We start from the raw sequence: 27,758 nt of genomic DNA, 5'->3' as shown, positions 1-27,758 counted from the left end.
AACAATTTCAAAATGTACAATTCCTAAACTACCCCCTCCGACCTTACTGAAATTACCAAACTACCCCTGAACGTACTACAAATTTACCAAACTACCCATCAGCTATAACACATCAATTAATCAAACTTAACCAAAATATAGACAATATGATCAATTTCTAACAATGTTCAAACAACAATATGAACATGGATGAACATCATAACAACAATATCACATGAACACGATTTTAACAACATTTCAACAACAAATCACATGAACACAAATTGAACAACAAAGAACAACTAAAATTTGATTGAACAATATTTTAGCAACAAACAATCCTATTTTCGGATTCAACAACAACAACAAACAAAGTATGAAGATTTCTAAATTCAATCATATTGAACTTAAAATCAACTCTAACAACATTACAACAAACAATTCTTATATTAAACTTTAAACAAGATTATGAGAACAATTCAAGCAATAATCATAAATGGTAAACAAGAAATCAAACTATACAAAATTCGGATTCAAGATCATCCAAACAAAGTATGAACATGAATGAATCTATTTTAAGACAACAAACATGACGGATTAAACGATTAAAACAATATATTCCTTTAATACAACTAAATTCTTTAAACAAATAACAAGATCGACGAAGAAACAATTATGAACTTAAACTTGAACTTAACAATATTAACAATTTCTAACAATACATAAACACATGAAACAAATTGAAGAAATAGTTGATTAAATTTCAATTTGAATCTAACAAACATCAAACTAACAAATACTTACTTAAACAATAATACAAACATGAAATAAACATGAAAACAACTAATTAAACTTCTATTTTGAAATCTGAAAATTAATTTAACGAAACATATGAACAAACTAAAATTATTTCAACTACGGACAAACAAAACAAACATTGAATCATTTATCGATTTTGAATCCGAAAAACAACGAACAACAAAAAAATATGGACGAAATTTGAAAACATAAACCAACTAACCGATTCGAAACAACGACGAATAAACGAAGAAGATGGAGAGGAAGGAGCAGCAGTCCGCAGCTGGCCATGGCAGCATCAAAGCTTGCTCGTCCATGGCGGAAACGTGAGCAGCAGCAGTTGCTGCGTGATCTTGGCCGCGACGGAGACGAAGAAGAACAACGCAGCAACAGTTGGGTTGTCGCAATGGATGTTCAGCCATGAACGACGAGGCATGAAGCTGGACGAGGCAGCTCAGGGCTTGAAGTTTGAACCACGAAGCAGCAGCAGCTGGGGGCGTGTTTGGACGTAAGCAAAAGCAGCTGAAAGCAGCCATAGTCGAGCAAGCTTCGAGCTTGACGAGCTTCAATGGCGGATAGGGCTGGGGTCATTTAGTTGAGCCGGGGTCGTGAGGGTGACGTGCGTGTGTGTGTGTGTAGTCATGGCTTCTTGAGGTTGAAGGCAAAGGGAAGCCATAGGAGGTGGAGAAGCTTGAGGAAGAAGAAGAAGATAGGAAAGGGGGGTGGCGGATTAGTTAGGAATTTTTAGGGTTTTTTCTCCTTTTTTTCTTTTGTTTTGTGTTGTTTGTAAGATAATAGGGGTGTTGGGTTATGGACTGGGTCGACCCAGTTCGAAATGGACTGGGTCGTAGGGAAGATTGGGCCATTTTTTGGGCCTATGGCTTGAAATTGAAGAAGAGGCCCAATTCCGACTTTCTTTATATTTTCGCTCTTTTTTCTTCTTTTATTTTTCTAAAACAAAATTTTAAAAATACTTAAACTATTATTAAGAACTAAATTAAGTTATAAAAGCGCAAATTAACTTCCAATAACAATTAGCGCACAATTAAGTGTTAATTAAGCATAAAATTGTATATTTGGACATTAAATGCTAAAAATGCAAACGATGCCTATTTTTGTAATTTTTAATTTTTGTAAAACAAATTTAATAACTAACAATTGTAGAATTAAATCCTACATAAGAAATGCGACATATTTTTGTATTTTTTGTTGATTTAGAAAATAAACACGCACAGACAAATACAAATAATTATTCAAAATATCACAAAATATCACAAAATTGCACATCAAGAAAAATCATTTTATTTTTGAAATTTTTTTTTGGGAGTAATTCTCATATTGGGCAAAAATCACGTGCTTACAGCTGCCCCTCTTTGCCCGAAGACACGAAGGGTTTTCGTGCAAAGATAAAGCGAGCGATTTTTGCCCATCCGAGTACTCCGTGTGAAGCATTTTTTGAAAAAGATTTGACCGAACCTTTGCTTCAAAGGTTTCCTACATATCCTGGGCTAAACAGGAATCAGGTCAATGTAGTTCGGGAAATTTTGGTAGCTGGGACTACCGTGGGACTGCATTGTTACTGTTGTTGCATGCTATTACCACTGCTTACCGATCTCCTTGTTACACCATGCTTAAAAGAAAACAAGAAGCTAGGCTAGAGTACAATTTGTTTTTGTTGCCTTGCTTCCTTGTCTGCTTGCATTTCTTCCGGTGCTTTTCTTCTTTTGACACATGTACTTGAGTTTGTACTGTGACCTCTTGTTGCAACCTTCTGTTTCCCGGTGCCGGGGAATTTTATTGTTTCCTGCTGGGGATTCCTATTGTAACCCTCTGTTTTATTGTCCTCTGACTTGATCTTGAAATGTATGCCTCTGTTATCTGGGCGGGCTCCCAACTTCAATACTTGAAAATTAAAGACTTGAAATGTATGCCTCTGTTATCTGGGCGGGCTCCCAAGTTCAATGCTTGAAATGTAAAGACTGCAATGTATGCCTCTATTGTCTGGGCGGGCTCCCAACTTCGACGCTTGAAATATAAAAACTGAAATGTATGCCTCTGTTATCTGGGTGGGCTCCCAACTTCAATGCTTGAAATGTAAAGACTAAAATGTATGCCTCTGTTATCTGGGCGGGCTCCCAACATCAACAACAACTTTTAAAAATAAGCGTCATTCCTCTCTTCAGGAGGTTGGCAAGATTTCAACAACTTTTAAAAACGTCTTTCCTCTCTTCAGGCGGGCTCCTGACTTCAACAACAACTTTGAAAATAATCGCCATTCCTCTCTTCAGGCGGGCTCCTGACTTCAACCAATACATCGCCATTCCTTTCTTTAGGTTGGCAAGATTTCAACAACTTTTAAAAACGTCTTTCCTCTCTTCAGGCGGGCTCCTGACTTCAACAACAACTTTGAAAATAATCGCCATTCCTCTCTTCAGGCGGGCTCCTGACTTCAACCAATACATCGCCATTCCTTTCTTTAGGTTGGCAAGATTTCAACAACTTTTTAAAAACGCCTTTCCTCTCTTCAGGCGGGCTCCTGACTTCAACAACAACTTTGAAAATAATCGTCATTCCTCTCTTCAGGCGGGCTCCTGACTTCAACCAATACATCGTCATTCCTTTCTTTAGGTTGGCAAGATTTCAACAAAAATATTTTAAAAACGCCTTTCCTCTCTTCAGGCGGGCTCCTGACTTCAACCTCAACTTTGAAAATAATCGCCATTCCATTCTTCAGGCGGGCTCCTGACTTCAACCAATAAATCGCCATTCTATTCTTCAGGGGGCTCCTGACTTCAACCATTTTTTTTTCAATTCAAACTTTTTTTTTTAATTATTATCCTAGGAGAAAATTCATCAGACTAGGATTTGATATCTTATCTTAGGAGAAAGATTCATCTGACTAAGATTTTATCTTGGGAGAAAAATTTCATCAGACCAAGATTTTGACTCTAGGAGATAAATCGTCAGACTAGGTCCATTTGTTGTGATCTTAGGAGAAAGATTCATCCGACTAAGATTTTATCTTGGGAGAACAATTTCATCAGACCAAGATTTTGACTCTAGGAGATAAATCGTCAGACTAGGTCCATTTTGTTGTGATCTTAGGAGAAAGATTCATCCGACTAAGATTTTATCTTGGGAGAAAAATTTCATCAGACCAAGATTTTGACTCTAGGAGATAAATCGTCAGACTAGGTCCATTTTGTTGTGATCTTAGGAGAAAGATTCATCCGACTAAGATTTTATCTTGGGAGAAAAATTTCATCAGACCAAGATTTTAACTCTAGGAGATAAATCGTCAGACTAGGTCCATTTTGTTGTGATCTTAGGAGAAAGATTCATCCGACTAAGATTTTATCTTGGGAGAAATATTTCATCAGACCAAGATTTTGTATCGGGAGGGAAGTTCATCAGATTAGGACTTTTTATCCTAAGAGGAAAATGTAAAGATCAATGATTTGAGAAACTTACCTTCGTAATTTCTTCTTTTCTTTTCTCCTTCCTTCGCGCTGCTTTGTTCTTGCTTGCTGGGGATAATACCACTGCGGTAGTCTTCTTTCTTCCCCTCCTTCAAATTCAATTTTTTTTTTCTTTTTTTTTTTTTTAAGAATTTATTTTCTCTCAACATTGATGGGGATAAAAGTGTTATCTTCTTGGGATAACGTTGTTGAGGATAACGCTGCTGGGGAATTTTATCCCTTCAAATCGATGCTTCATTCTTCTGGAAGCTCCTAGGGATGATAATGGCTTTTGTTTTTCTGAGCACAAATGTCATCCCTTTGTTCTGTCTGCTGGGGATCAATTTCCTCCATTGGAAACTTATTATGTTGGGGGCAACCCTGGTTCAAAGACCACTTCCTTGGTGCTATCTTTATTCTTCCCCAAATGGGTACCTGATTTTCCAGAAAATTTTCTAACTGAAAAGAAAATTTTCTGCCCCAGTTTGACAATCTTTCTTGTGGCATGCATTTCCGACATCAATGCCATTTCCTTTACCTGTTTTAAATCAAACAAAATTTGTTAGCTTAAAGCGTGGTAGTTGGTTGTGATACTCCACTGGGATGGCTTTTCCCTTTCTCCTTCCTTACTCTGCATTCCACAAGGGATGATATTATTTGCTGGGGATAATCCTTTTATGCTGGGGATATCTCTCTTCTTTCGTGGCATGGCTCGGAGACTTGCATTTTCCCGACCTTTTAGTCTCATATGAATTTCCCAAATCATACTCATTGCTCTCCTTGTTTTGTCCACGGGCTTTGGTCTTGAGGTTTAATAACCTTTGATTTCGGCAAGGATATCCCTCTTGACACTCGTCGATCCTTTTGTCAATTCCCTTTTGCTGGGGATATCTTTCTTGACATTGGCCTCGCGCTTGTTCCTTCCTGACTATATCACTTGGATGTATTAGTCAGATCTTATCTTGGAAAGCTGATGGCCTATTTTGAAGTCATTTCCCACTGGTTCTGACCAAACAGACTCTACTGGGGAAATTTCTATGAAAGGAAAAGATAAAAGGGAACAGAATAAAAGACAAAAGAAAAAAGATGACTCTTTAACGAAAGAAACTATAAATAAAAAAACTATCAAACGCAGACACCGACTCTAATGGTCATGACCTGCATATGTGGCCTATCCTCTGCTGTCAATCATCTTTCAAGATCTTCAATTGGCAATTCCCCATCTGATTCTTAATCTTATTCGACTTGTAGTGCCCGAAAGGTTTTCACTATCAAGCCTCTCTCATTTTGGGTTTTTCTCTCAGCTTTCATCGCCTTATGGTGTCCGTGAAGATTTTCACCGATAAGACTCTCTCATTTATATCACTTTCCAGCTGGGGATTTGGAGTGTTGCCGGTATGACTCTCTCTGCTGGAGATTAGAGTCCTTTCTGCTGTGGAACAGAATGTTATGTTCGCCGGTAAGACTCTCATTTGTCTGACTTGGCATCTTTTGCAGACTGGTCAGAAGGTCTTTCTTTGGACCGTAATGTGGGTTTTTTGGATAGGCTTAGAAAGAAAGGGTATTAAAGGCTCAAAAACAAATCAATTTGGGGTTCAAAATTACAACCTTCGAAATCATATTTGTTTATAACAAGCGCAACTCTTGCCCCAGTTTCTTGCTTGGGGATTATTTATTTATTATATATATTTTTTAAATTTTTTGTTACACTATGCATATTACGCACATTATGCGCACTATGCACCCTATGACCGAGCCGTGAAGCGCCTACGTATCCTCTTTAAGGAATCAGGTCAAACGTAGTTCCCAATTCCTCTTTTTTCTTCTGACTTTCTTTTGTTTGTTTTTTTCATTTTTCTTTTTCATTTTCGTTTTTTTCTTTTTCTTTTTTTTTTGATTTTTTCTTTACCTTCCAGGCTCGTATTTCCTAGTCATTGCTATTGATTCCGAACGAGGGGTATGAAAGAAAATAAATAAGGCTCAAAAGGGGTAACGAAGGATAAAGTGTTTAGGTAGCAGAATAAAATGCCTTCGTCATTCCAGTCTTCAAAACATGCCAAGTGCAAACAACACAATTGAACATAGATTTATAGTCTCTTCCGATGGTGCTGGACTTGACAATTATGTTAAACACTTGCTTTTTCATTTGTCATTTCTAAAGCACTGCTGGGCGACACTCTCACTCTCATGCACGACCCTCATGCCAATTTGGCGAATCTTGCATTTAACGGTTTTCTTTATGTTTTACTTGCCCCAGTTCCACATGACTCGGGCTTCAAATAATCTCAAACCGTTCTTATTTCCTTTAAATGCTTTGATCACCTTCCCAGGGTTTTATGATTAACTTTATAGACTAGGCCCAAACTGTGTGCGCATGTCATGTCCCTAGAATCGGCATTGAACGAAAATGACAAAAGGACTAAATAAAAAGATGACTGGAAATAATAAAAGACCGGCTTTTGTATTAAACTTCCGGCGAAATGGTTAGAAAAACAAACAAAACAACCAGAATAAAATCTTAACACAACATCAACGAGACTTAAACAAACTGATACGACAAAAATGGAAAGATAAGAAGGTTTGACACAAGACAATATTCGGATTACAACCCTAAGAATAATCCGGATAACAGAAATGACAACAAAATAAACCACCAACAGCTTCTCTCTTGCTAACCAAGGAACGGAGCGTCCTCCCATTTTATCAAAATTGGCATCTTAGCCACTAAGCTTTGCATTAGTATTGCCAAGACCATTATCAGCTTCCATATCATCAACCTCCGTCAACAAGTTCTCGATAGGGTTTGAGTGCTCCATGTTACTGTTATCGATCACAATCCGCCCTTCTTGGATCATTTTCTCTACTTCCCTTTTCAAATTACGACAACTCTCAATGTTGTGCCCTATGACATTGGAGTGGTACGCGCATTGCGCTGCCGGATCAAAGTTTCTTGCATGTGGATCTGGAGTATATGCGGGGAGCGGCTCAATCAAGCCAGCATGCTTTAGCCTTTCAAACAGACTTGCATAAGATACTCCGATAGGGGTGAGAGCCTTTCCTCGTTTCAGCAACCTTTCGTTCCTAAATGCTTGATTGGGCCGGAAACCTGATCCAGGGGGCTTCCGGTAGGCTTGTGAGGGTGGATAGGCCTTCTGTGGAGCTGGGTATTTGGAAAGTGAAGCCCATCTTTGGGAACCTCGTGGAGAGAAGTAGCATTGGGGAGGGGAGTAGCGTGGACGAGTGATGGAGCTACTCGGGTAGCTAGGAAAGCTGTCATAAGTGGGTTGGGATGGAGAGTATGGGGGATGGGTAATGCCAGAGTTTGAAAAGCTTGGCGGTGGTGGGGGTGGTGCTTTCCCAGTTATCCATGCCTGATACATGTCTGCCACATGTTGTCTAAGCATTTTCACTTCTTCTACCAACCCGTTGTTCTGTTCGACCAATTGTTGTCGGTCATCAGTACCGACCCATCCTGTTTTGATGTTCTGTGTCATTTGCTTCACAGGGAGGAGTTACCACAACCAACCACTTTTCTAACAACAAAAGGAAGCCAGCACATTAGTGTCAGGGCATTTGACAGATAATCATATATTAGAGATGCAATGCACCTAAGCAGTTAAACTATTCTATCAGAAATGCGATGCACTTGCGCTTTCCTTTATTTTTCTTTTTCAGTGGTGGTCGAATCTTATAGAGATTGCCTACGTATCATGACCCCGCATGAATCAGACCTTGCGTAGTTCGGACCAATAAAAGATAAGCAATACTAATCATTTTTTTTTCAATTTTCATATTGGGTTTCAAAGGTTTAAAAATGACCTACAAACTTGAAAATCAAACGACCCACATATTATAATCAAAAGTTTTACAAACTCCAAAACAAACGGCCAGCTTCCTTTCTCCGTTTGACAAATGCAACCAAACGATTATTTTTGCAAATGCGGCCCCTTCCAAATTTTGAGGCCGGAGAGGATTATCTTATGACACTTTACACACTTGTCCGTTATTTTACGAAAATAGCCTTTCGACAACTGAAAGATACTCTAAGGCTATTTTGGCAAGAACGGTTTAAGACGCGACCGAAGCTGGCTCGACTTATTTTGACTAAAAAAAAACAAACGATATTCACCTGAACGTTGACTCTTTTTTTTTTCAAATTGCAATAAAAACCAGGTGTTGCAAACACGGCCCTTCAGCGCCTCGGGGACGAAGATTTTCAAGGCTGTGTGGGTCAACTAAACATGACCCAAAAGGTGGCTGTTTATGCAAAGTCAGCCTTCCGGCGTCCTTTTCGGGAACATTCGGCTATGTCTTGATAAAAGAGCGTCACCCGACTTCTTTATGACGAAATTAAAATTTGACATATATTTTTTTTGGCTATTTTTTAGTAAATGGGGAGGTTGGACACCGCCCGACGTATTTATGACAAAAATTAAAATTTTGACACGTTTTTTATTTATTTATTGGTTTTTGGCTATTTTAGCAATAAAGGGGTTGGACCCGATGAGGGTTGCCTACGTATCTCACATCCGGTGAGAATCAAACCCGCGTAGTTCGGGCCTTGTGAATAAGTAAATGAACTAATTTTTTTTTATTGGAACTGTGAAAGAACTGCTCAAAGGAAGTATATATATTTTTTTGATTGATTTCTTTTTGAAAGAAAAACTCGTAAAAATTCCTTTTCTTTTGATTTGAACTTTGAGAATTTCAAAAGTAAAAGGAAGTTTTTTTTTTCGAATTTCCATTTGTCTTTTTTTTTATTCTAAAGAAAAAAAAATATTTTTGGAATTTTACTTTTGATAAAAGAAATGCTTCTAAAAAATATTTTTTGAATTTTGAATTTTCTTTTCAATTTTGAAAGAAGAATCAAAATATTTTCGGATTTTTTTTCTTAAAAGAAAACATTTTTATTATTTTTGTTTTATCAACAATGGAAAATAAAGATATTTATATTATTTTTTGCAAGACGTATTTTTTTGGAATTTTATTTTGAATTTTCTTGGCAAGACAAATACTCTTTGCAACAAATAAAGATATATATATCTTTTGGAAATAAATAAAAAAAAATTTGGATTTATATGTATATATATATATATATATATATATATATATTTGCGACAAATAATGAAAGACTTTTTTTTTTTTTGCATTTTCATAAGCAAATAAATAAAATAAAAAAAACTATTTTAAAAATAAGACTCTTTTTTATTTTTATTTTTTATGGCAAGACAAACTATTTTTTTTTCTAATTTGTTTTTTTAAAAAACAAGACAGAACAACGACTCTTTTTTTTTTTCTATTTTTCCTTTGCTTTTAAGAAAACAAACTAATAAAACATTTATTTTTTTTCATTTTCTCAAAATTTCGGCAGAGTTTTGACAGTTATTTGGGCATTGGTTTTTTTTTTTCAAAATTAAACAATCAATTCCCTAACCGTTATTTCTTTTCTTTTTTTCAATTTTAAAATATTATTCCTGATATTCAAAAGTCAGTCAGCACACAAGTACGAATCAAATAAATGCGCAAGTAGGAGCAAGTAAGATGCATCAGGATGGTCATTTTTATTTTTTGGTACACCTGTCCTAGACAGACCCAACCCCTGTGTTGAGTCTCCAAAGTCAAATGCACGTGATGCAAACAAACGCTCCTACTAGGGATCCGGCATGAAGCTGAGTTATTCTAAGTGAAAAAACCTGAGGCATATTGATCTAGCCCTGGCTTACCCAAACGGACAGTTTGAGCCGAAGCGGGGGCAACGTACCGGGAGCACGAAAGTCTACCCGGCCTAGTTACTTGTCCCAACTTCGTCTTATTTGGTATGACTTTAACAGAAAGGTGGGCCACGCGCACGTGTGCACCATAAATTTAGAAGACTCAGAAAGAAGGGGGTTTCGTAGCAGTTGTATATATTCATAATTCAAATAATATTAAAGCGGTAAAAGTGTCATTTAGCACATTGGGCATATATCATGTAAAAAAATCAGATAATAAATAAAGCCAACTATAACAGTTATTTTAAGCTCGAATTCTTGAACCCTGAACCAGAGATTCTGGGTTCGGTCCCCAGCAGAGTCGCCAGAGCTGTCGCACCTCCTTTTTCCGCCCCCGCGAGGGTGCAAGGGAGTTTTCTCCAATTAAAGGACAGTCGAAACGGGATTTGTTTGTTTGTTTCAGAGTCGCCACCTGGGAATTTTAAGGCGTCCCAAGTCACCAATTTTAATCCCTGAATCGAGGAGAATATGACTCTGTTTATTATTCTGCGAACCAGAAATCCGGATAAGGAATTCTGTTAACCCGGGAGAAGGTGTTAGGCATTCCCGAGTTCCGTGGTTCTAGCACGGTCGCTCAACTGTTATATTCGGCTTGATTATTTTGATTTGTTAAATACATTTTTATTGCATGATTTTATTGTTACCGCTTCTATTTAGATTGTTTATAATTAAAGACCCTTCTTCGAATCGAATCACGCGTACGTGTATTCGTTTTATATATTAATATTTTTTAACGTGAAAATCGTGTCACGCGTACGTATACACAATGATAATATAATAATTATTATTATTTATTTTTTTCGAAATTTTTTATTATATAAAAAAGAAGACTTAAGTTCGAAATTGTGCTAAAAATAAAATTAAGAACGTTCGTCGCTCTTGTATAATTAAATATTGAACCGCACATCTCGAGTTATATGAAATTAATATTGATATTCTCCGAAGAGCCCCCTTTTTATTAAATGTTCGTTCGAAGTTGCGCGAACGCATAATCCGAATTGCTTTTAGAAATATAATCAGGTTACGCGAACGCATCCCTAATCACGCAAAAGATTCTTAATAGTAGTATAGATTTTCCATAAATGTTTATTGCATCCATCTATTTTTAAATGTAAGAATCATGGAGAATTACCGATTGGGATGCCACCAAATTTCTTGACAAAGAATTCAAAATTTATTAGGCGTTGCTACAAGTCTTATTTTACGCGTATGAATTATATACCTCAAAACTATTCAAATTTTAAAGAATTAATGATATGAAAAAGAAACAAACAACATGTAACTAAAAATACTACCATTTTTATCGTGGATACAACATTAACATATCCAAAAATCGAATCGCATATAAAACTGGAAAAAGAATTAATTTGATAAACAAATTAATAGTTTCTGAAGAATTTTTATTGTTATATTTAATGCGAATTCTATTTCTACATATCCTTGACATAAAATGTTGCAATTCGTGCTTGTAAATCCCATATCCTTCTCATATACTTGTTTTTAGTCCAAAGTTATAATTGTTTGGTTAATTTGTTTACAAAGATTGAGTTTGAGATAAATAAACCAATTCTTATTCTCTGCCTATGCGACTATTTGCAAACACTTAACTCTATATTTTGTAAAAAAAATCATTGACATTATTTCATATATTAAAAGAAATGAGTTGATCGCGTTCCTAAAATAACTAAGCCATTAGTTATTAAGAAAGAGAACTAATCTACTAATTGATTTAATACTATATTAACCAACTAAAACAAAACTGAAATTTAAACTAATAAAATTTAAATGAGTAGAAGACATCCTTATAATTCCAAACTTCATTTACTTGCCATGTTGAAGCTCTTCACAACATGAGTTTAAAAGATATGTACCTGATATTGGAAGCAAAAGAAAATGAAGATGAAAATCAGCAACAGTAATAACAGTGCAACAGCAACAACTGCCCAGCAACAGTAACAAACCGGTAACAGACCGGTGGAGTAGTAATCCCAAAAACAAAAGCTTTAAGCTTTAAATGAAACAACAACCATTAATACTAATTTCAAACAAAGAAAGAAAGCAGTAGATTTTTTAGCTTTTATTTTTATTTTGAAAGCTTAAATATTTTTTCGGAATTTTTCTCTCTTCTATTCTCTGTCCGTTTTTTCTCTCTATCTGTGTGTGTATTTTTTCTCGTCTGTATGTGTTCTCTCTCTCTGTATTTCTTGTTATGTCTTGTGTTCAAGACTTCACATATATATAATTCCATCTCATAAATCTTTTAATCAATTAAATCAATACTTTTTCTCTACCCAATCCATTATCTTTCCACTCATCCCCATTACATTAAATAAACATATCACACCACCCCATTATATTTTGTCCCCCATGCTTCATTTAAAATAATGCAAGATTCCCCTTTAAATTAAATCTTGTCCCCCCTTTATATTAAATAATCATATCACAACCCACCCCATTTCATTTTGTCCCCCATGCTTCAAATAAACAATTTCAAAATGTACAATTCCTAAACTACCCCCTCCGACCTTACTGAAATTACCAAACTACCCCTGAACGTACTACAAATTTACCAAACTACCCATCAGCTATAACACATCAATTAATCAAACTTAACCAAAATATAGACAATATGATCAATTTCTAACAATGTTCAAACAACAATATGAACATGGATGAACATCATAACAACAATATCACATGAACACGATTTTAACAACATTTCAACAACAAATCACATGAACACGAATTGAACAACAAAGAACAACTAAAATTTGATTGAACAATATTTTAGCAACAAACAATCCTATTTTCGGATTCAACAACAACAACAAACAAAGTATGAAGATTTCTAAATTCAATCATATTGAACTTAAAATCAACTCTAACAACATTACAACAAACAATTCTTATATTAAACTTTAAACAAGATTATGAGAACAATTCAAGCAATAATCATAAATGGTAAACAAGAAATCAAACTATACAAAATTCGGATTCAAGATCATCCAAACAAAGTATGAACATGAATGAATCTATTTTAAGACAACAAACATGACGGATTAAACGATTAAAACAATATATTCCTTTAATACAACTAAATTCTTTAAACAAATAACAAGATCGACGAAGAAACAATTATGAACTTAAACTTGAACTTAACAATATTAACAATTTCTAACAATACATAAACACATGAAACAAATTGAAGAAATAGTTGATTAAATTTCAATTTGAATCTAACAAACATCAAACTAACAAATACTTACTTAAACAATAATACAAACATGAAATAAACATGAAAACAACTAATTAAACTTCTATTTTGAAATCTGAAAATTAATTTAACGAAACATATGAACAAACTAAAATTATTTCAACTACGGACAAACAAAACAAACATTGAATCATTTATCGATTTTGAATCCGAAAAACAACGAACAACAAAAAAATATGGACGAAATTTGAAAACATAAACCAACTAACCGATTCGAAAAAACGACGAATAAACAAAGAAGATGGAGAGGAAGGAGCAGCAGTCCGCAACTGGCCATGGCAGCATCAAAGCTTGCTCGTCCATGGCGGAAACGTGAGCAGCAGCAGTTGCTGCGTGATCTTGGCCGCGACGGAGACGAAGAAGAACAACGCAGCAGCAGTTGGGTTGTCGCGATGGATGTTCAGCCATGAACTACGAGGCATGAAGCTGGACGAGGCAGCTCAGGGCTTGAAGTTTGAACCACGAAGCAGCAGCAGCTGGGGGCGTGTTTGGACGTAAACAAAAGCAGCTGAAAGCAGCGGGGAAGCAGCCATAGTCGAGCAAGCTTCGAGCTTGACGAGCTTCAATGGCGGATAGGGCTGGGGTCGTTTAGTTGAGCCGGGGTCGTGAGGGTGACGTGCGTGTGTGTGTGTGTAGTCATGGCTTCTTGAGGTTGAAGGCAAAGGGAAGCCATAGGAGGTGGAGAAGCTTGAGGAAGAAGAAGAAGATAGGAAAGGGGGGTGGCGGATTAGTTAGGAATTTTTAGGGTTTTTTCTCCCTTTTTTTCTTTTGTTTTGTGTTGTTTGTAAGATAATAGGGGTGTTGGGTTATGGACTGGGTCGACCCAGTTCGAAATGGACTGGGTCGTAGGGAAGATTGGGCCATTTTTTGGGCCTATGGCTTGAAATTGAAGAAGAGGCCCAATTCCGACTTTCTTTATATTTTCGCTCTTTTTTCTTCTTTTATTTTTCTAAAACTAAATTATAAAAATACTTAAACTATTATTAAGAACTAAATTAAGTTATAAAAATGCAAATTAACTTCCAATAACAATTAACGCACAATTAAGTGTTAATTAAGCATAAAATTGTATATTTGGACATTAAATGCTAAAAATGCAAACGATGCCTATTTTTGTAATTTTTAATTTTTGTAAAACAAATTTAATTACTAACAATTGTAGAATTAAATCCTACATGAAAAATGCGATATATTTTTGTATTTTTTGTTGATTTAGAAAATAAACACGCACAGACAAATACAAATAATTATTCAAAATATCACAAAATATCACAAAATTGCACATCAAGAAAAATCATTTTATTTTTGAATTTTTTTTTTTGGGAGTAATTCTCATATTGGGCAAAAATCACGTGCTTACAAGGGCCATCAACGCTCGACCTCAGAGCAGTACAGACTAAGAGTTACGGAGAGAAAGTGGGGAGTTCACAAGGCGCATCACTAGAGCTGACAAAGCCTAGTGAGCTAAGTTCAGACCCGAATCATGACATCAACTAGCTATCCCATCTCCATATCTTTGTAATAAATGTATTTGTACTATATTGGGATTACCCCTCATATATAAAGGGGATCCTTGTCATTTTGTAAACACATGTTGCTCAATTCTCTCTGCTCTCTAACATATTCTCTTGATCTCATTACTCTCATTTATTGCTTACATTTATTGTGTTCTATCTATTGTTCATCATTTATTGCCTATCATTGATCATAAAGAGCCACTATCGTAGCTCTCGTAATTGTTATTCCTCCTTTGACCGCTCCAAGCCAGTCACCCAACTCGACCTCGAGGTCCCATATACGACAGCTCGAGGCCCCGATCTCCTGCTGTTCGGTTCGACTATTACATCGTTTTCTAGCTATAATCTTGCTTTCTAATCTCTTACTTTAGCATTCATCGCCTAACAACTAGCATAAAAATAGATCACATATTTTTAGAACCACAAAATCAAATTTAATTGTTATTATTATTTTCACAGTAAACAATATCCAAAATGGACATGTTGGTGATCGGGCATTACTTCCGACAAGGAAATGAAGTAGAATGTCTTTTGGCTAAGTGATAACTAGGGATTTTGATACATTTTATACTCCTTCTTGCTTAAGTTTTGATTAGAAATGTGTACAAAATAGTCCCAAAGGATCACAAGTTGTGCTTGATTGCAGGTTTGATCAACAAGGTGACAAGATGTCAAAGATCAGCTCAAAAAGGAGTGAAACTTGCACAAGTACCAAGACAAGACAAAGCTCAGGCAAAACAAGGCCAGTGCGGCCGCATACCATTCTATGCGGTCCGCACAAGTGATGTTCAGAGAGTGCATTTCCAGGTCAACAGGCATTGCGGCCGCATGGGGTTTTGTGCGGTCCGCATTGTTCATTGCGGCCGCACTCGATTTAGTGCGGTCTGCAAAGCCAGAGTTCAGAGAAGTGTCAGTTCCAAGTTTAAAGTCCAATGCAGTCCGCACTCCATTTCATGCAGACCGCACTAGAAGCCATTGTTGTCGCACTCAATTCTATGCAGTCCGCATTGCCCGAGTTTAGAGAACTAGATTTTAAGTCAAGAGCCTTAGTGTGGCCGCACGTGATTTTGTGCGGTCCGCACTAACCCCGCCGGGGTATTTTTGTCCAGATTTTTCAGCTTAGTACAAATAGTTTTTTCCCATTTTTAGGTCATCTGATAGTTTTTGTAATGAGTTGCGCTCGTGACTTCTGTTCTTTTAGCTATTTTGGGAAATTTTAGCTTCATTTCAACATTGAATCTTCTAGTTTATCTTAGCAATTAATTAATATGAGTTTTTCTTCATCTATTTCTTTGTTTTCTTCTCTAATTATGAGTAGCTAGACATATAAGCTAGGGTTGTGGCTCAACCCTGGTGTGGGTAATTGATGGGTTTTGTGTTTTGATGTTTGATTGTCTATGGGTGTTTGATATTTGGACTAATTTCATGTTTAATTGCTGAATTAGTGGTTGCAAACACTAGTTTGTGTTTAGTTGACTTTGGCTCTTCTTGAGAAAGAGAGTCAAGTCTCTGAAATTGGTCCAACAAGGAATTGGTGCGTACTCAAGAGATTGATAGCCTCAATTAAAGGGTTAAATCTAGAGATAGTAAAACTCATCTTTAACCTTGATTGCTTGTGCAAATTTGCATACTCAATTGGTCTTAAGAAAGTCAATCCGGGCAAAATCACTCGAACTACCTAGAGGTGTAGAGTGAGTAGAATCGTGCAATGGTTATATCATAATCCCCAAATGTGACAATCATGTCTTAAACTCAAGTACCCATCAATTTACCATCTAGGCGAAAGTCATTACCTTAGTGTCTTTTACCCATTTGAACAACTCGTAATAGTTTAACCTTAGCTTATTTTAGTTTTATTGAGCATTGTAGGTTTATAAAATTAGAAGTAAATCAAAACCCAAAATGTTTAGAAGTGCAATTTGGAACACATACACAACTCCGCTTTAGATAGACACCCGACTCCAACTTCTAGCTCCCTATGGAAATCGATCCCGATCCTAAATCGGGTAAAAGCTGCTTCGACCTCTCTCGTTACTCAAAGTAGTGCAGGGTTGGCCTCGATCACTAAGGAGGCAACAAGCTAACAGAGGCGGATTTAGGGGGCGGAAGGGGGTTTACCCAAACCCCTTCGCAAATTACACTGTACATATAAGGCAAAATTCGATTTGTGCCTTTATATTTTATATTTTGAATCCCTTTATTAACACAACCCAAAAGCATAGCTCAGTGGTCAAGGGGTTAAAAACTTTGTAAAGTCAATGGTTCAATTCTCACTGGCCACAGTCTCTATTAATTTTTAACTTTTTCTTTTTTGGAACGCCTTAGCGAATATCCTACCTCCGCCACTACGTCTAGTTATTCTGCCACCTTGTGTCACGACCAGGATGTTGGCGGACAAAGCTGATGATGTTTATTATGTTAAGTCTCTCTCTATTAATGTTTGTAGATAATTAGGCAAACTTGGTAACCTCAATGCCATGCATGGCCTATCGTCAGTATGTAAATGATCCAATGGAACAAATGACTATTGTTACTTAATATCTAATGAATAAATTTTTCCAGTTCGTCAACAAAAAAAAAAAAAGGATTCAATTCATATATAAAATCGTAAACTAAAGTGAATGTGCCACTTAATGAGTTTGAAGGAACTTCCTCCAATTTCCTGTGAAATTATTGGTCGTATAAGAAAAACAAATTATGCAAAATATTATGTAGCTTCTGATTGCCAGTACTAAATAATACTTATATTAAGTTGTGAAAGATTTGTGATATGGGAATTACCTATTACTCTTTAATTAAATAGAGAAAATGCGCTTAATATGAATAATTTATGTACAACATTCTCTACATTATTAATCACGGGATAAATAATTATCCATTATATTTTCTTTAAACATTGTTTTCTCCAACGTCAGTAGTTTCTAGAAGTGTGAAGGAAAAAAAAAAGTTTTCCTTTTCTTTTTAGGATTAGGATATTTTTCATAAATTAAAAAGGACACGGAAATATAATACGTAAAACAATATCAATCGTTACCTATAAATAGCAACATCTTCCCCTTCTCTACACATAATAATCCCTTTCGACTTTTCTCTAGGGTTTTCCTTCCTCTCCCTTATTTCTCCTAAAATCATCAATAAATCAATGGCCGCCTCCTCCTCCTCAGCAACATCTGAGCAGAAGAAGATAGTCTTAAAATCCTCCGACGGCGACGAATTTCAGTTAGAAGAAAACGCCGCCGTTCAATCCATAACCGTAAAAAACATGGTGGAAGACGATTACACCGTCATTCCACTCCCAAACGTCGATACCAAAACCCTAATCAAAATTACAGAGTACCTAAAGACGCACGCCGATGAGAAGATGAAGTCTAACGAAGAGGAAATCAAAAAATTCGATAAGGATTTCGTGAAGGAGAAGAGTTACAACGATCTGTTTGAACTTGTATTAGCTGCTAATTACCTTGATATTAAGGGCTTAATGGATTTGTTATGTCAGTCAATTGCTGATAGGATTAAGGATAAGTCGTATATGGCTGTTAGGAAGATATTTAATATCACAACTGATTATACTGAAGCGGAATTGGAAGAGGTTAAGAAGGAACATGCTTGGGCACATGAAGGAGAAGAAATTGACGATTCTACTAATTAGGGTTTTGTTTATGTTTTTAGCTTTAATTAAGGGGTTTTAATTAGGTTTTTGGAAGGTTCGTTGATTGTTTATGGGTTTTACTTTAGTTTTAAGTAGTTCAGGGTTTTGAGTTTTTAGTATTTACAGAATTTAGCAATTATGGATTCTTGGAAATTCTTGTTTTGATGCTGTTTAAATTCATGCATGAGTTGGGTTTTGTGTTGATCTTTCTCAAATGGAATTGAATAATTTTTTAAACTTTGTTTGTTGCTTTTGGGTCTATCGAAATTGTGTATACACTATTCTTCCCAAGACTCACTTTTGAAATTATTGCATTGAAATATACTCAGAAAAGTACTGTTAAGAGACGAGATGTTATTAGGAATGAAAATCATAGAGATTTGACGTTCAAAATCCTTCAAATTGTAAAAAATCGAATCCATTGTGTCTTTCTTTTTTTCCCTAAGCATAATTACTTAGAAGTAGTCGAACTTTGCTATTAAGAAAATATTTAGAGATCATGACAGATAATTTGAGACGAGACGAGAGGGAATAATTATCTCTTGTAGTTATTGACTAATGTTTTTCCTTTAGTTAACTAGTTACCATTAAATTAAATAATGATCTATTTTAAAGAGAATTAAGTTGAAAATATATTAATTAACTTGAGCGACACTCAAATCTCGAGCTCATTTTATTGTCATGGGTCTGGTCTGTCTCCCGTAGCGTTGAGTTTATGGTAATCAGTATTTCTTCTAGAATTCAAATCTTTACTTCTCTCCTCCATGGCCATCTCTTTTTCTAATCTTCCGGAATTCCTTATGTTTAGAGATTCTGGTTCTCATAATTAGGGGTGACAAACGGGCGGGTCGTGTCGTGTCATATGGGCGGGTCAAAAACGGATAATGTAAAAACGGATAAATTATCCAACCGACCCATATTTAATACGGATAAAAAATGGATATGGATATCCATAGTATCCATAGCTTCTTGAATCTGATCACTTTTGGGAGAATTTCTAGTATCCCAAATTCGAGGAACCTCCAATTTAAGTCTTTGCGAATGTAAAAGTTAAACTCATTGGTTATCCATTTTTCAAGCATGATATGAATCTTATCCATAATTGACCCATTTTTAAAAAGTTAAGTATCCAACCCATTTTTAATGAATAATTTGGATGAATAACTATTTTTTTATCCCTTTTGCCACCACTACTCATAACATTTTCCACCTCTAAATATCTTCCCCCACTACAAAAAAAGGCTAAAAATCATTTACACCCCCGAAATTTGCTTTAAAAATCAAACTCCCCCTCTACTTTGAACAATTATCATTCTCACCCTCATTTTGTAGTTGACGGTTTAAAATACCTATTTTAACCGCTACATTATCAATATTTATCTCGTTTCGTTTTGTATTTTTTACTTTTTAAAATCATGATATTCTTTTCTTTTCTAATATCTGTGTTATGAACTTACCTATGTAATAATGAAATTTTATTTAAAAACTAAAAATTGGTGATCAAGCATATAATTTGATGATGTTGAATAATAAAAAGAATGAGTAGAATAAATAATTTGCTCTTATCAATAATTTTATTAATAACTATCAAATTAAAAATCTATTTATATAATTGAGAATAAAATGATGAGAACCTTAAAAAATACATTCAATGTAGGTAATATACAATTTTTATAATTATTAAGGAAAAGGCACATTCTATAAAAAAACTCCAAAAAGATTATCTATTTACCACTGATAAAATGCAACTAATATATACTTAATGCATACTATATTAAAATAAGAATCACAACAGTATGTAAATTTTGTAATAAATTTATAATACGGCTATTCTATTTATAATTTTAATAAATTTAGATTACAATTTATGATTAAGTATAACATAATTTAAATTATAGGTAAAATGTTAAAAAAAATAGCACATAAAAAAAGAGTATTATATATAAGAGGGAATTGAATATAACAAGGGCAAAATAGACATTGTATAGGTAAAAGGGAGTGAATGATAATTGTTAAAAATAGAGGAGGGAGTTTGATTTTTAAAGTAAAGTTGTGGGAAGTAAATGATTTTTACCCTTACAAAAAATTAAAATTAGTTAACAGATTTTTTTGATAATTTTTCGCTAATTCGTAGCTAAATAGGATTAACGATGAATTTTTCTGTTCAATTCATATATCTTTGGGCTTTGATTACCCCGGAATAGAGGGAGAAATTCAAAAATAGCCAGATTTACAACTAGTCGTTCAAAAATAGTCCAGTTTCAAAAGTAATCGAAATTTAGTCACTTTTCATATAAAGATAAATCTGAACGAAACACTGTTCAAAACCCGAAAAATACGTCAATATATTATACTGGAGTTCCAGCATAAGTATGCTTGAACTCCAGCATATTATACTGGAGTTCCAGGATAAGTATGCTGGAACTCCAGCATAATATACTATAGTTCCAGCAAGTATAATTGCCCCGTATAATATACTATAGTTCCAGCAAAGTATACCGGTCCAGCATAATATGCCGGAGTTCATACACAGGTGCACCGAACTCCAGTATACTATGTTGGACCGGTCTCTATTGCAGCAAAATACTGACTATTTTTTATTGACTTCGTAAACGCTGGCTATTTCTGAATGACCAGTCCGAAAACTGGCTATACCATTCCATTTTTACCGGAATAAAAACTTTACAAATAAAGCCCAAAATCTATTCAGCAGCTAGCATCTTTGTAATATACCACGTCTTCCAGGCTCGTTACACCAAAGAGGAAGAGGAAAAGGTTAGAGATGAACATAAGTGGGGCGCATCAAGGAAACGAAATGGACCACTCAACTAATTAGGTTTTGCTTGTGTCTGTTTGGAAAATCACCCGGTAATTGGAATTGGTGTAATTACTAGGATAGTAATTACACAGCTTAGTAATTATACAGTTGTGTAATTACGACGACCTATTTGTTTGTCATAGTGTAATTACAAGTTTACTGTTTGATTGCACAAGTATAATTACACAGTTAGATTAAATTTTAAATTAAGCAATTATCAAAACTTAAAAGCTAATATAATAAATATATGCCTATAAATTTATATAAGTATAAATGATATTATATTTGGTATTAAGATGTATATTTTTCGTGAATATACACTAATTAGTAATCATATATTTATAACTAATATTGTAAAAATAATTTATATATTTTTTAAAATTAATAAAATTTAGTTTAGATACTTACAAAAATTAAAAATATGCATTTTGTAAGAACACCATGGAATTCATGTTTGATAAAATAAATTAATATTTATAAATGTAATATCATAACATTATTCAAATGTTTGACAAAACTAATCTATCAATACTAACTAAAAATGAACAACATGCAATGTGAGCTAGTGCTACTAAAATAAGTAAAATGGAACCATGAATAAACACATTTTTAAAATTCAAAAAAAAAATCGTTTAACATATGTCAAATTCCAACATAATAATAGTAATTTCATTGCAACTTAAGATTAGGAAACATGATAAGTTTATAACCACATTTAGCAACGAAATTTTACTTTAATTGCATCACTCATTATATGTCAAGTTTGTTAATGACTCATTATTTCTAATATTAGGAGGTGTAGTTTAAAAAAATTGAATAATAAAATATAAGCAACTACATGAAATCACAAGAAATAAAGATAGAAAAAATAAAAAATAAATAACGTACAAAGAAAAATATATTTTAAAATTTCAAAAGAAATTAAAAGGTAAAAATAAAATTAAAAAATTAAAAATAATAGAAATAAAAAGTTATAAAGAAAATAATCTAAAATAAAAATAAAAATAAAAAGAAACTAAAAAGAAGCCTTATAATTACACCGTGCAACCTTAAAAATTTGTTTGTTGCTTTATTTATGTAATTTCTTTCTATCTGTTTTTCAAGTTGACGCGATTTGAACAGGAAATAATAGGGAAGTTAAATGAAATGCATCCCTTTTATTTTCAACATCCCATTGGTTTCTACTGGTAGCAAAAGGGAAGTTAAAATTTTATGTACTAATATTCTGCAACATTAGAATACACTTAAGGTAGGAAATTGAATTACAAAAAAACATTATATGATTTGCCCAACAATAATGCTAAATGTTAATTGGCGTATCAATAGAGGTTAATTCCGTCGTTACGTGTTTTGACCTTTGTATTTTGGGGAAAACAAGGGAATGAAATGCTTAACAAAAACCAAGAATGAAGTGTATTTTTTCTACACAAAGATCATATGAAAAAGTATATCTCTTGTTCTGTTTTCCCTCATCAACTTCCAAATTGGAGTAACACCCTTTTTTTTGAAATTTATCATTTAACTCTAGCCTTTGCTCTTTTTGCGCTCAATTTTTTTCAAATATATGATTAATTTTCACAATGTTCTATAGACATAGCAAAAAGGATACTGTGTATAGAATAGTATAGTACAAGAAGGAAAAGTTTCAATTTGCATGTTACTAAGTACAATACAAGGAGAATCAAATAGTACTATTTATCAAAGGGAACGTACTATATCATATAATCACTTATTCTAAATCTAAAGACTCAAATATAAATTAGTGGCTAAACAATAAAAAGAAAAGCTACTAAATACAAAGAACAAATAGCACATATCTGCAAAATTTTCAGAAAAAAACTTCTCCTTTTTCTCTTAACACAAGAAATTAACATGGCGACGAACAATATCAGTCAATTTTCTGGTTCTGATGTTGCAATAGTATTGCACAAACCTCGTATACCTCCTTTCTTGACGAAGACATATGAAATGGTGGACGATCCGAATACGAATTCTATTATTAGCTGGAGTTTAACTAGTACTAGCTTTATTATTTGGGATCATATCAGACTATGCTCCCAACTTCTACCTCAATATTTCAAGCATGAAAATCTGTCTAGCTTTATTTACCAACTCAATAACTATGTAAGTTATAAATTACCATGTTTATTTTGTTACATTTTTCAACATAACAGTGAATCTTATTTTAAATGTTTATTGTATATTATGATCAACAGGGGTTCAAGAAGATTGGATTGCAGAAATGGGAATATGAACATTATTGGTTTCGACCAGGGAAAAAACACTTGTTATCTAACATAAAGCGACGAAATCAAAATCAGAAAATTCAAGAACATTGTTATCAAGAAAATTATTACAATGGGGTAGTGACAGAGTTGAGGAGTCAGAGAGATTTCAACGTTACATTGATGTCAGAAATCGAGAAGATGAAGGAGAAACAAGACGATTTGGCTAATAGAATCGCGTCGTTGAGGGAATACTTAGAAAAATCTGATGCTAAATTTAGGAAACTTCTCTGTTTATTGGCAAAAGGAATTAAGCAAGTTGCAATGCAGCAGGCCATGAAGAATGATGAGCAAACAAAGAAACGTAAAGTAGAGGATATAGCAGAAATTTGCAAAACTTTAGTGGAGAAAAAGATGGATGATTTGGTAGCTATTAAACAAGTACATGAAATCATGCAGAAGAAGCAGAAATTGAGATTGAGAAGAAAAGTGGATGATTTCTAGTGTTCTCTTGTGTTGGTAATTGTTTTTTTTTACAGTATGATTATGTTTAACTATTATGTTTGAAGTTTTTTTTTTTCCTTTCGTTGATTAGTTTAGGATTTAGTTAAACTTGCTATAGTTTGATGTACATAATTACTGCACTTTTATATATGATCAACTCTATAAAATGTGTGTGTGTTTGTGTTAAAGTAAAATATTTCAAAATTTGTAGTTCTTTTCCAATCTGTAGCAACAGGTTTTGATTCATCTTTCTGGTTGTGTTTGATAACAAAAATGGAAAAGGGCCAAAAATTATTCCAAACGTACTAAAAATGGCTCACAAATACCCTCTGTTAACCTTTTGGTCTAAAATTATCCTAACATTATTTTGGGTTCAACTATACCCCTAAAATTAACGGAGGGTATTTGTGAGCCATTTTTAGGAGGCATTTTTGGCCCTTTTCCGTAACAAAAAAGATTATCTTTTGAAAGCACAAGGGTAACATGCTAAATATATTGTTTGTTGCTAATGCTTTCTTTTCATCTTTCCTTGAGCCGAGGGTTTGTAGGAAATAGTTCTTTATCTTTAAAGTTTGGCAAGGTCTGCAGACACACTAGCCTGTTGTAAGCACTGCAATTGAATTTTTAGCTCATGTCATGATATTTTCTAACTATCAAAAAGCAGCAAAAAAAAAAAAAAAACAGTTTTTTCCTCGATAGCGATTCTTCTTTTTTACTCCTTTGATAATTGAATAATCAAGAAATGAAAATTTTCATGATCTATTTAAGTAACAGGGCATAACCATAAACTGTATTAAACGATACATATAATCCTCAATATATTTTGCATGTTAAAGAGGCTATTAAAAGAAAAATCACAAACACAAAACTAAATAGAGCCAAAGAAACAAAATAAGTCAATTATTCAAAAGTGCAAATACATTAAAACACCATGAATAACATGTAAAGTTAAAAGGATAGCTCAGTGTACAAAGCATCCCTCGTTCACGTTGGGACCGGGGAAAGGCTGCATCCCACGGGTGTGATGTAAACAGCCTACCCTAATACAAGTATTAATAACTGTTTCTACGGCTCGAGCCCATAGATCACGTAAAAACAACTTTACCGTTGCTTCACGGTTCTCCTTCAAACATGCCGAGCAATAACCAAAAAAAACTAAAGAACCAACATAACATTAGACCTAAAATAACCATAGACCCTAATGTAGAGATTATTATTTCCTTAATCCCCACACTACCAAAAACAAAATCCCTTTGCCTATTGTTTATTAATTAAATTGATATTACTATAATAATCTAATTAACAGTATCATCAATTTCAGGACCTTCAAATGCCCAAGGAGCATCATTAATAATCTCTTTCTCTTCTTCTTCAGTAAGATCATTAGTAATCTTTAACATCTCACGAACTGCTCTAACACTCTTGTTCTTCAATCTATCAGCTGCAGATTGACAACATAATTCCATCAACTCGTGAATATTCAAATAATTTGCTGCCATTATTACGTCGAAAAGCTCTTCCCATCCCATGTTTACGAATTTCTCGTCGAATTCCTTGAGATCTTCTTCCTCACCTGTAGAGGTAGCAATATCATCTCATTTATTTGTAACTTTGTCCGAGCTTAAACAAAAAATAAGACTTTACTAAACAAGCGAGAAAGACCCTTTCTATTTTATTAGTCTAAGCGTTAACGAGCAAGAAAATAGATGCGCTAAGAAGCAATGACTTTCGTAGCTGCTATGATCTTGCTTCTTGTCTTTATCTTACTTAGTAAAACAATCTTTTGCATTAGGGGCACACCTTTTTTGGGTTTCCTAAAATAGAATATATGGACGCTGGTAAAGACTCACCTCTTGTTTCAGTTAGAATGAGTCTGCCTGGACATTGGCTTCCGCCACTAGTGAACTATTAAACGGGGTTGGTTATGACTCATTTATTGATTTAACCTAATAGGTTGAACTCGAAATGACCATCAAAATATCGTGAAAATAGCACGGGCTAGCTAGTTTTCGGATTCGTAATAAAAATTAGTCAGCGTTTGCAAAGTCATTGAAAAATAGTCACTATTTTGCCGCAACACGGAAAGTTCCAACGTAATATACTGGAGATTAGTGCACATATGTATGAACTTCATGCTGGAACTCCAGCACACGGAGAGCTCTAGCATAATATACTGGAGATTGGAGCACATGTGTATGAACTTCTAGCATATTATGTTGGATCTCTGGCACACGAAAAGTTCCAGCATAATATACTGGAGATTGGAGCACCAGTGTATGAACTTCCAGTATATTCCAGTATATTGTGCTGGAACTCCAGTATACTATGCTGGAAGTTCACATGTAAAAAGTTCGAACTCCAGTATAATATGCTGGAATATTTTCCGGATTTTGAACAGTATTTTCGTTCAGATTTATCTTTACATGAAAAGTGACTAAATTTTGATTATTTTTGAAACTGTCACTATTTTCCAATTATCAATTGCAAATCTGGCTATTTTTGAATTTCATCAAGTCAAATGGGCCAAAATAATATAACCGGACGGGTCAAAATCCAACCAACCCCAAACATTAAGGATCAAATTTTGAGATTACAAATTATATCAATTTGGAAAAAATTGATATTTATGTCAATTTGGGGACTAAGAATTATGTTAATTTGAAAGAATTATATGACTGTCATCTTTCAAAGGTAATATAAAATTAGGTTCTCTAATTTGAAAGAACCTAAAAGGTTAAAAAAAAATCGAGTCATGCTGGGCATCTTAAATTAAGACCAATTATGTGTTCCATTTTGTATCCTATATTTCGTATCCTGTATTTTATATTTCATATCTCTTATATATTGTTGTTATTTTTATTACGCATTTTATGGTACTAATATATCATCTCCTATTGTTTTTTTGAGCCGAGGGTCTCCTGGAAACAACCTCTCTACCCTTCGGGGTAGGGGTAAGGTCTGTGTACATATTACCCTCCCCAGACCCCACTTGTGGGATTATACTGGGTCGTTGTTGTTGTTGTTGTTGTTGTATGTGTTCCATTTTGACCCAAGCAAATTTTGGACGAGTTGGATTATAAATCATTTCTTAAATTAGACCTCTCCAAATTTGACTCAACTCGCTCATTTACCAACTCTACTCACCTGCTTTCGCCACCTTTCCCTTGTCCTTGTCCTTGTCCTTGTCATCGTCCTCGTCCTCGTCTTCGTCCCTAGTAATGTGCTTGTTGAGATACTCAATGACCTTGCTTAGGGTAATGCTATCAATATTTGGAAGTGGAATAACACTAGTAGCGCATCCATCTTCGATCATGTTCTTGATCATTTCGGATTGAATAACTGCAGCTTCTTCAACTTCAAATTCCTCATCATCATTTGATTTTAATGTCACCATTTTCTTGCCTTCGGTTGCCATAATTAAATTAAAGTTTTCTATATTTTTCAGACAAAAAAAAGAAGATATAAATATGAATGAAATGCAGTGAAGTGTTATGGGAATTTTGGGATTTATTATTGGTATATATGTAGGTTACAAAGTCCCGTCAGTAATGGATCATGTTGATTAGAAATTGACAAAAAGAACGTAACGAATTCCGAAAGACCAATTCATATTTGGTTTTGGAAAAAGGGTGTCATTTTTTCTAGTTCTTTTACGGACAAGATAGATCGTGAATTAAGGGACAAAGACCTTAATTTTGTTTTTGTGTTTTTCTTTTTCTTTTTTAATTTTGTCATTAGAGAGAGGAGGATTTCACTTTAGATAAG

The 27,758-nt window shown here is 34.3% G+C and overlaps 3 protein-coding genes across 3 annotated transcripts; 2 read left to right on the top strand and 1 right to left on the bottom strand.

Annotated features, from left to right (window-relative positions):
• Positions 1–17,887: 17,887 nt before the first annotated feature.
• Positions 17,888–18,632, top strand: LOC104209970 (SKP1-like protein 12). The gene has a single exon (XM_009758743.2). It carries the CDS (start codon positions 17,940–17,942, stop codon positions 18,444–18,446), a length of 507 nt encoding a protein of 168 aa, XP_009757045.1. The 5' UTR covers positions 17,888–17,939; the 3' UTR covers positions 18,447–18,632.
• A 4,504-nt stretch (positions 18,633–23,136) lies between these two features.
• On the top strand, positions 23,137–23,993 carry LOC104209972 (heat shock factor protein HSF30-like). The gene is made up of 2 exons (XM_070147259.1): positions 23,137–23,388; positions 23,481–23,993. Exons 1-2 carry the CDS (start codon positions 23,137–23,139, stop codon positions 23,991–23,993), a joined length of 765 nt encoding a protein of 254 aa, XP_070003360.1.
• An 883-nt stretch (positions 23,994–24,876) lies between these two features.
• LOC104209971 (SKP1-like protein 1) lies at positions 24,877–27,474 on the bottom strand. Its single transcript, XM_009758744.2, has 2 exons — positions 27,138–27,474; positions 24,877–25,566 (listed from the first exon to the last, which is right to left on the bottom strand). Exons 1-2 carry the CDS (start codon positions 27,406–27,408, stop codon positions 25,289–25,291), a joined length of 549 nt encoding a protein of 182 aa, XP_009757046.1. The 5' UTR covers positions 27,409–27,474; the 3' UTR covers positions 24,877–25,288.
• Positions 27,475–27,758: the final 284 nt, after the last annotated feature.

The sequence above is a fragment of the Nicotiana sylvestris genome, chromosome 5, assembly GCF_000393655.2.
Source record: "Nicotiana sylvestris chromosome 5, ASM39365v2, whole genome shotgun sequence".
Taxonomy (NCBI): Eukaryota; Viridiplantae; Streptophyta; class Magnoliopsida; order Solanales; family Solanaceae; genus Nicotiana; species Nicotiana sylvestris.
The sequence above is the reverse complement of the archived record's forward strand: the minus strand, read 5'-3'. Positions and strand labels throughout refer to the sequence as shown.

Coding starts and splice junctions, on each gene's coding strand:
- LOC104209970 (XM_009758743.2), top strand. CDS start 17,940: ATGGCCGCCTCCTCCTCCTCAGCAACATCTGAGCAGAAGAAGATAGTC.
- LOC104209972 (XM_070147259.1), top strand. CDS start 23,137: ATGGCGACGAACAATATCAGTCAATTTTCTGGTTCTGATGTTGCAATA. Junction 23,389..23,480: donor TTTACCAACTCAATAACTAT/GTAAGTTATAAA, acceptor TATGATCAACAG/GGGTTCAAGAAGATTGGATT.
- LOC104209971 (XM_009758744.2), bottom strand. CDS start 27,408: ATGGCAACCGAAGGCAAGAAAATGGTGACATTAAAATCAAATGATGAT. Junction 25,567..27,137: donor GGGAAAGGTGGCGAAAGCAG/GTGAGTAGAGTT, acceptor CTACCTCTACAG/GTGAGGAAGAAGATCTCAAG.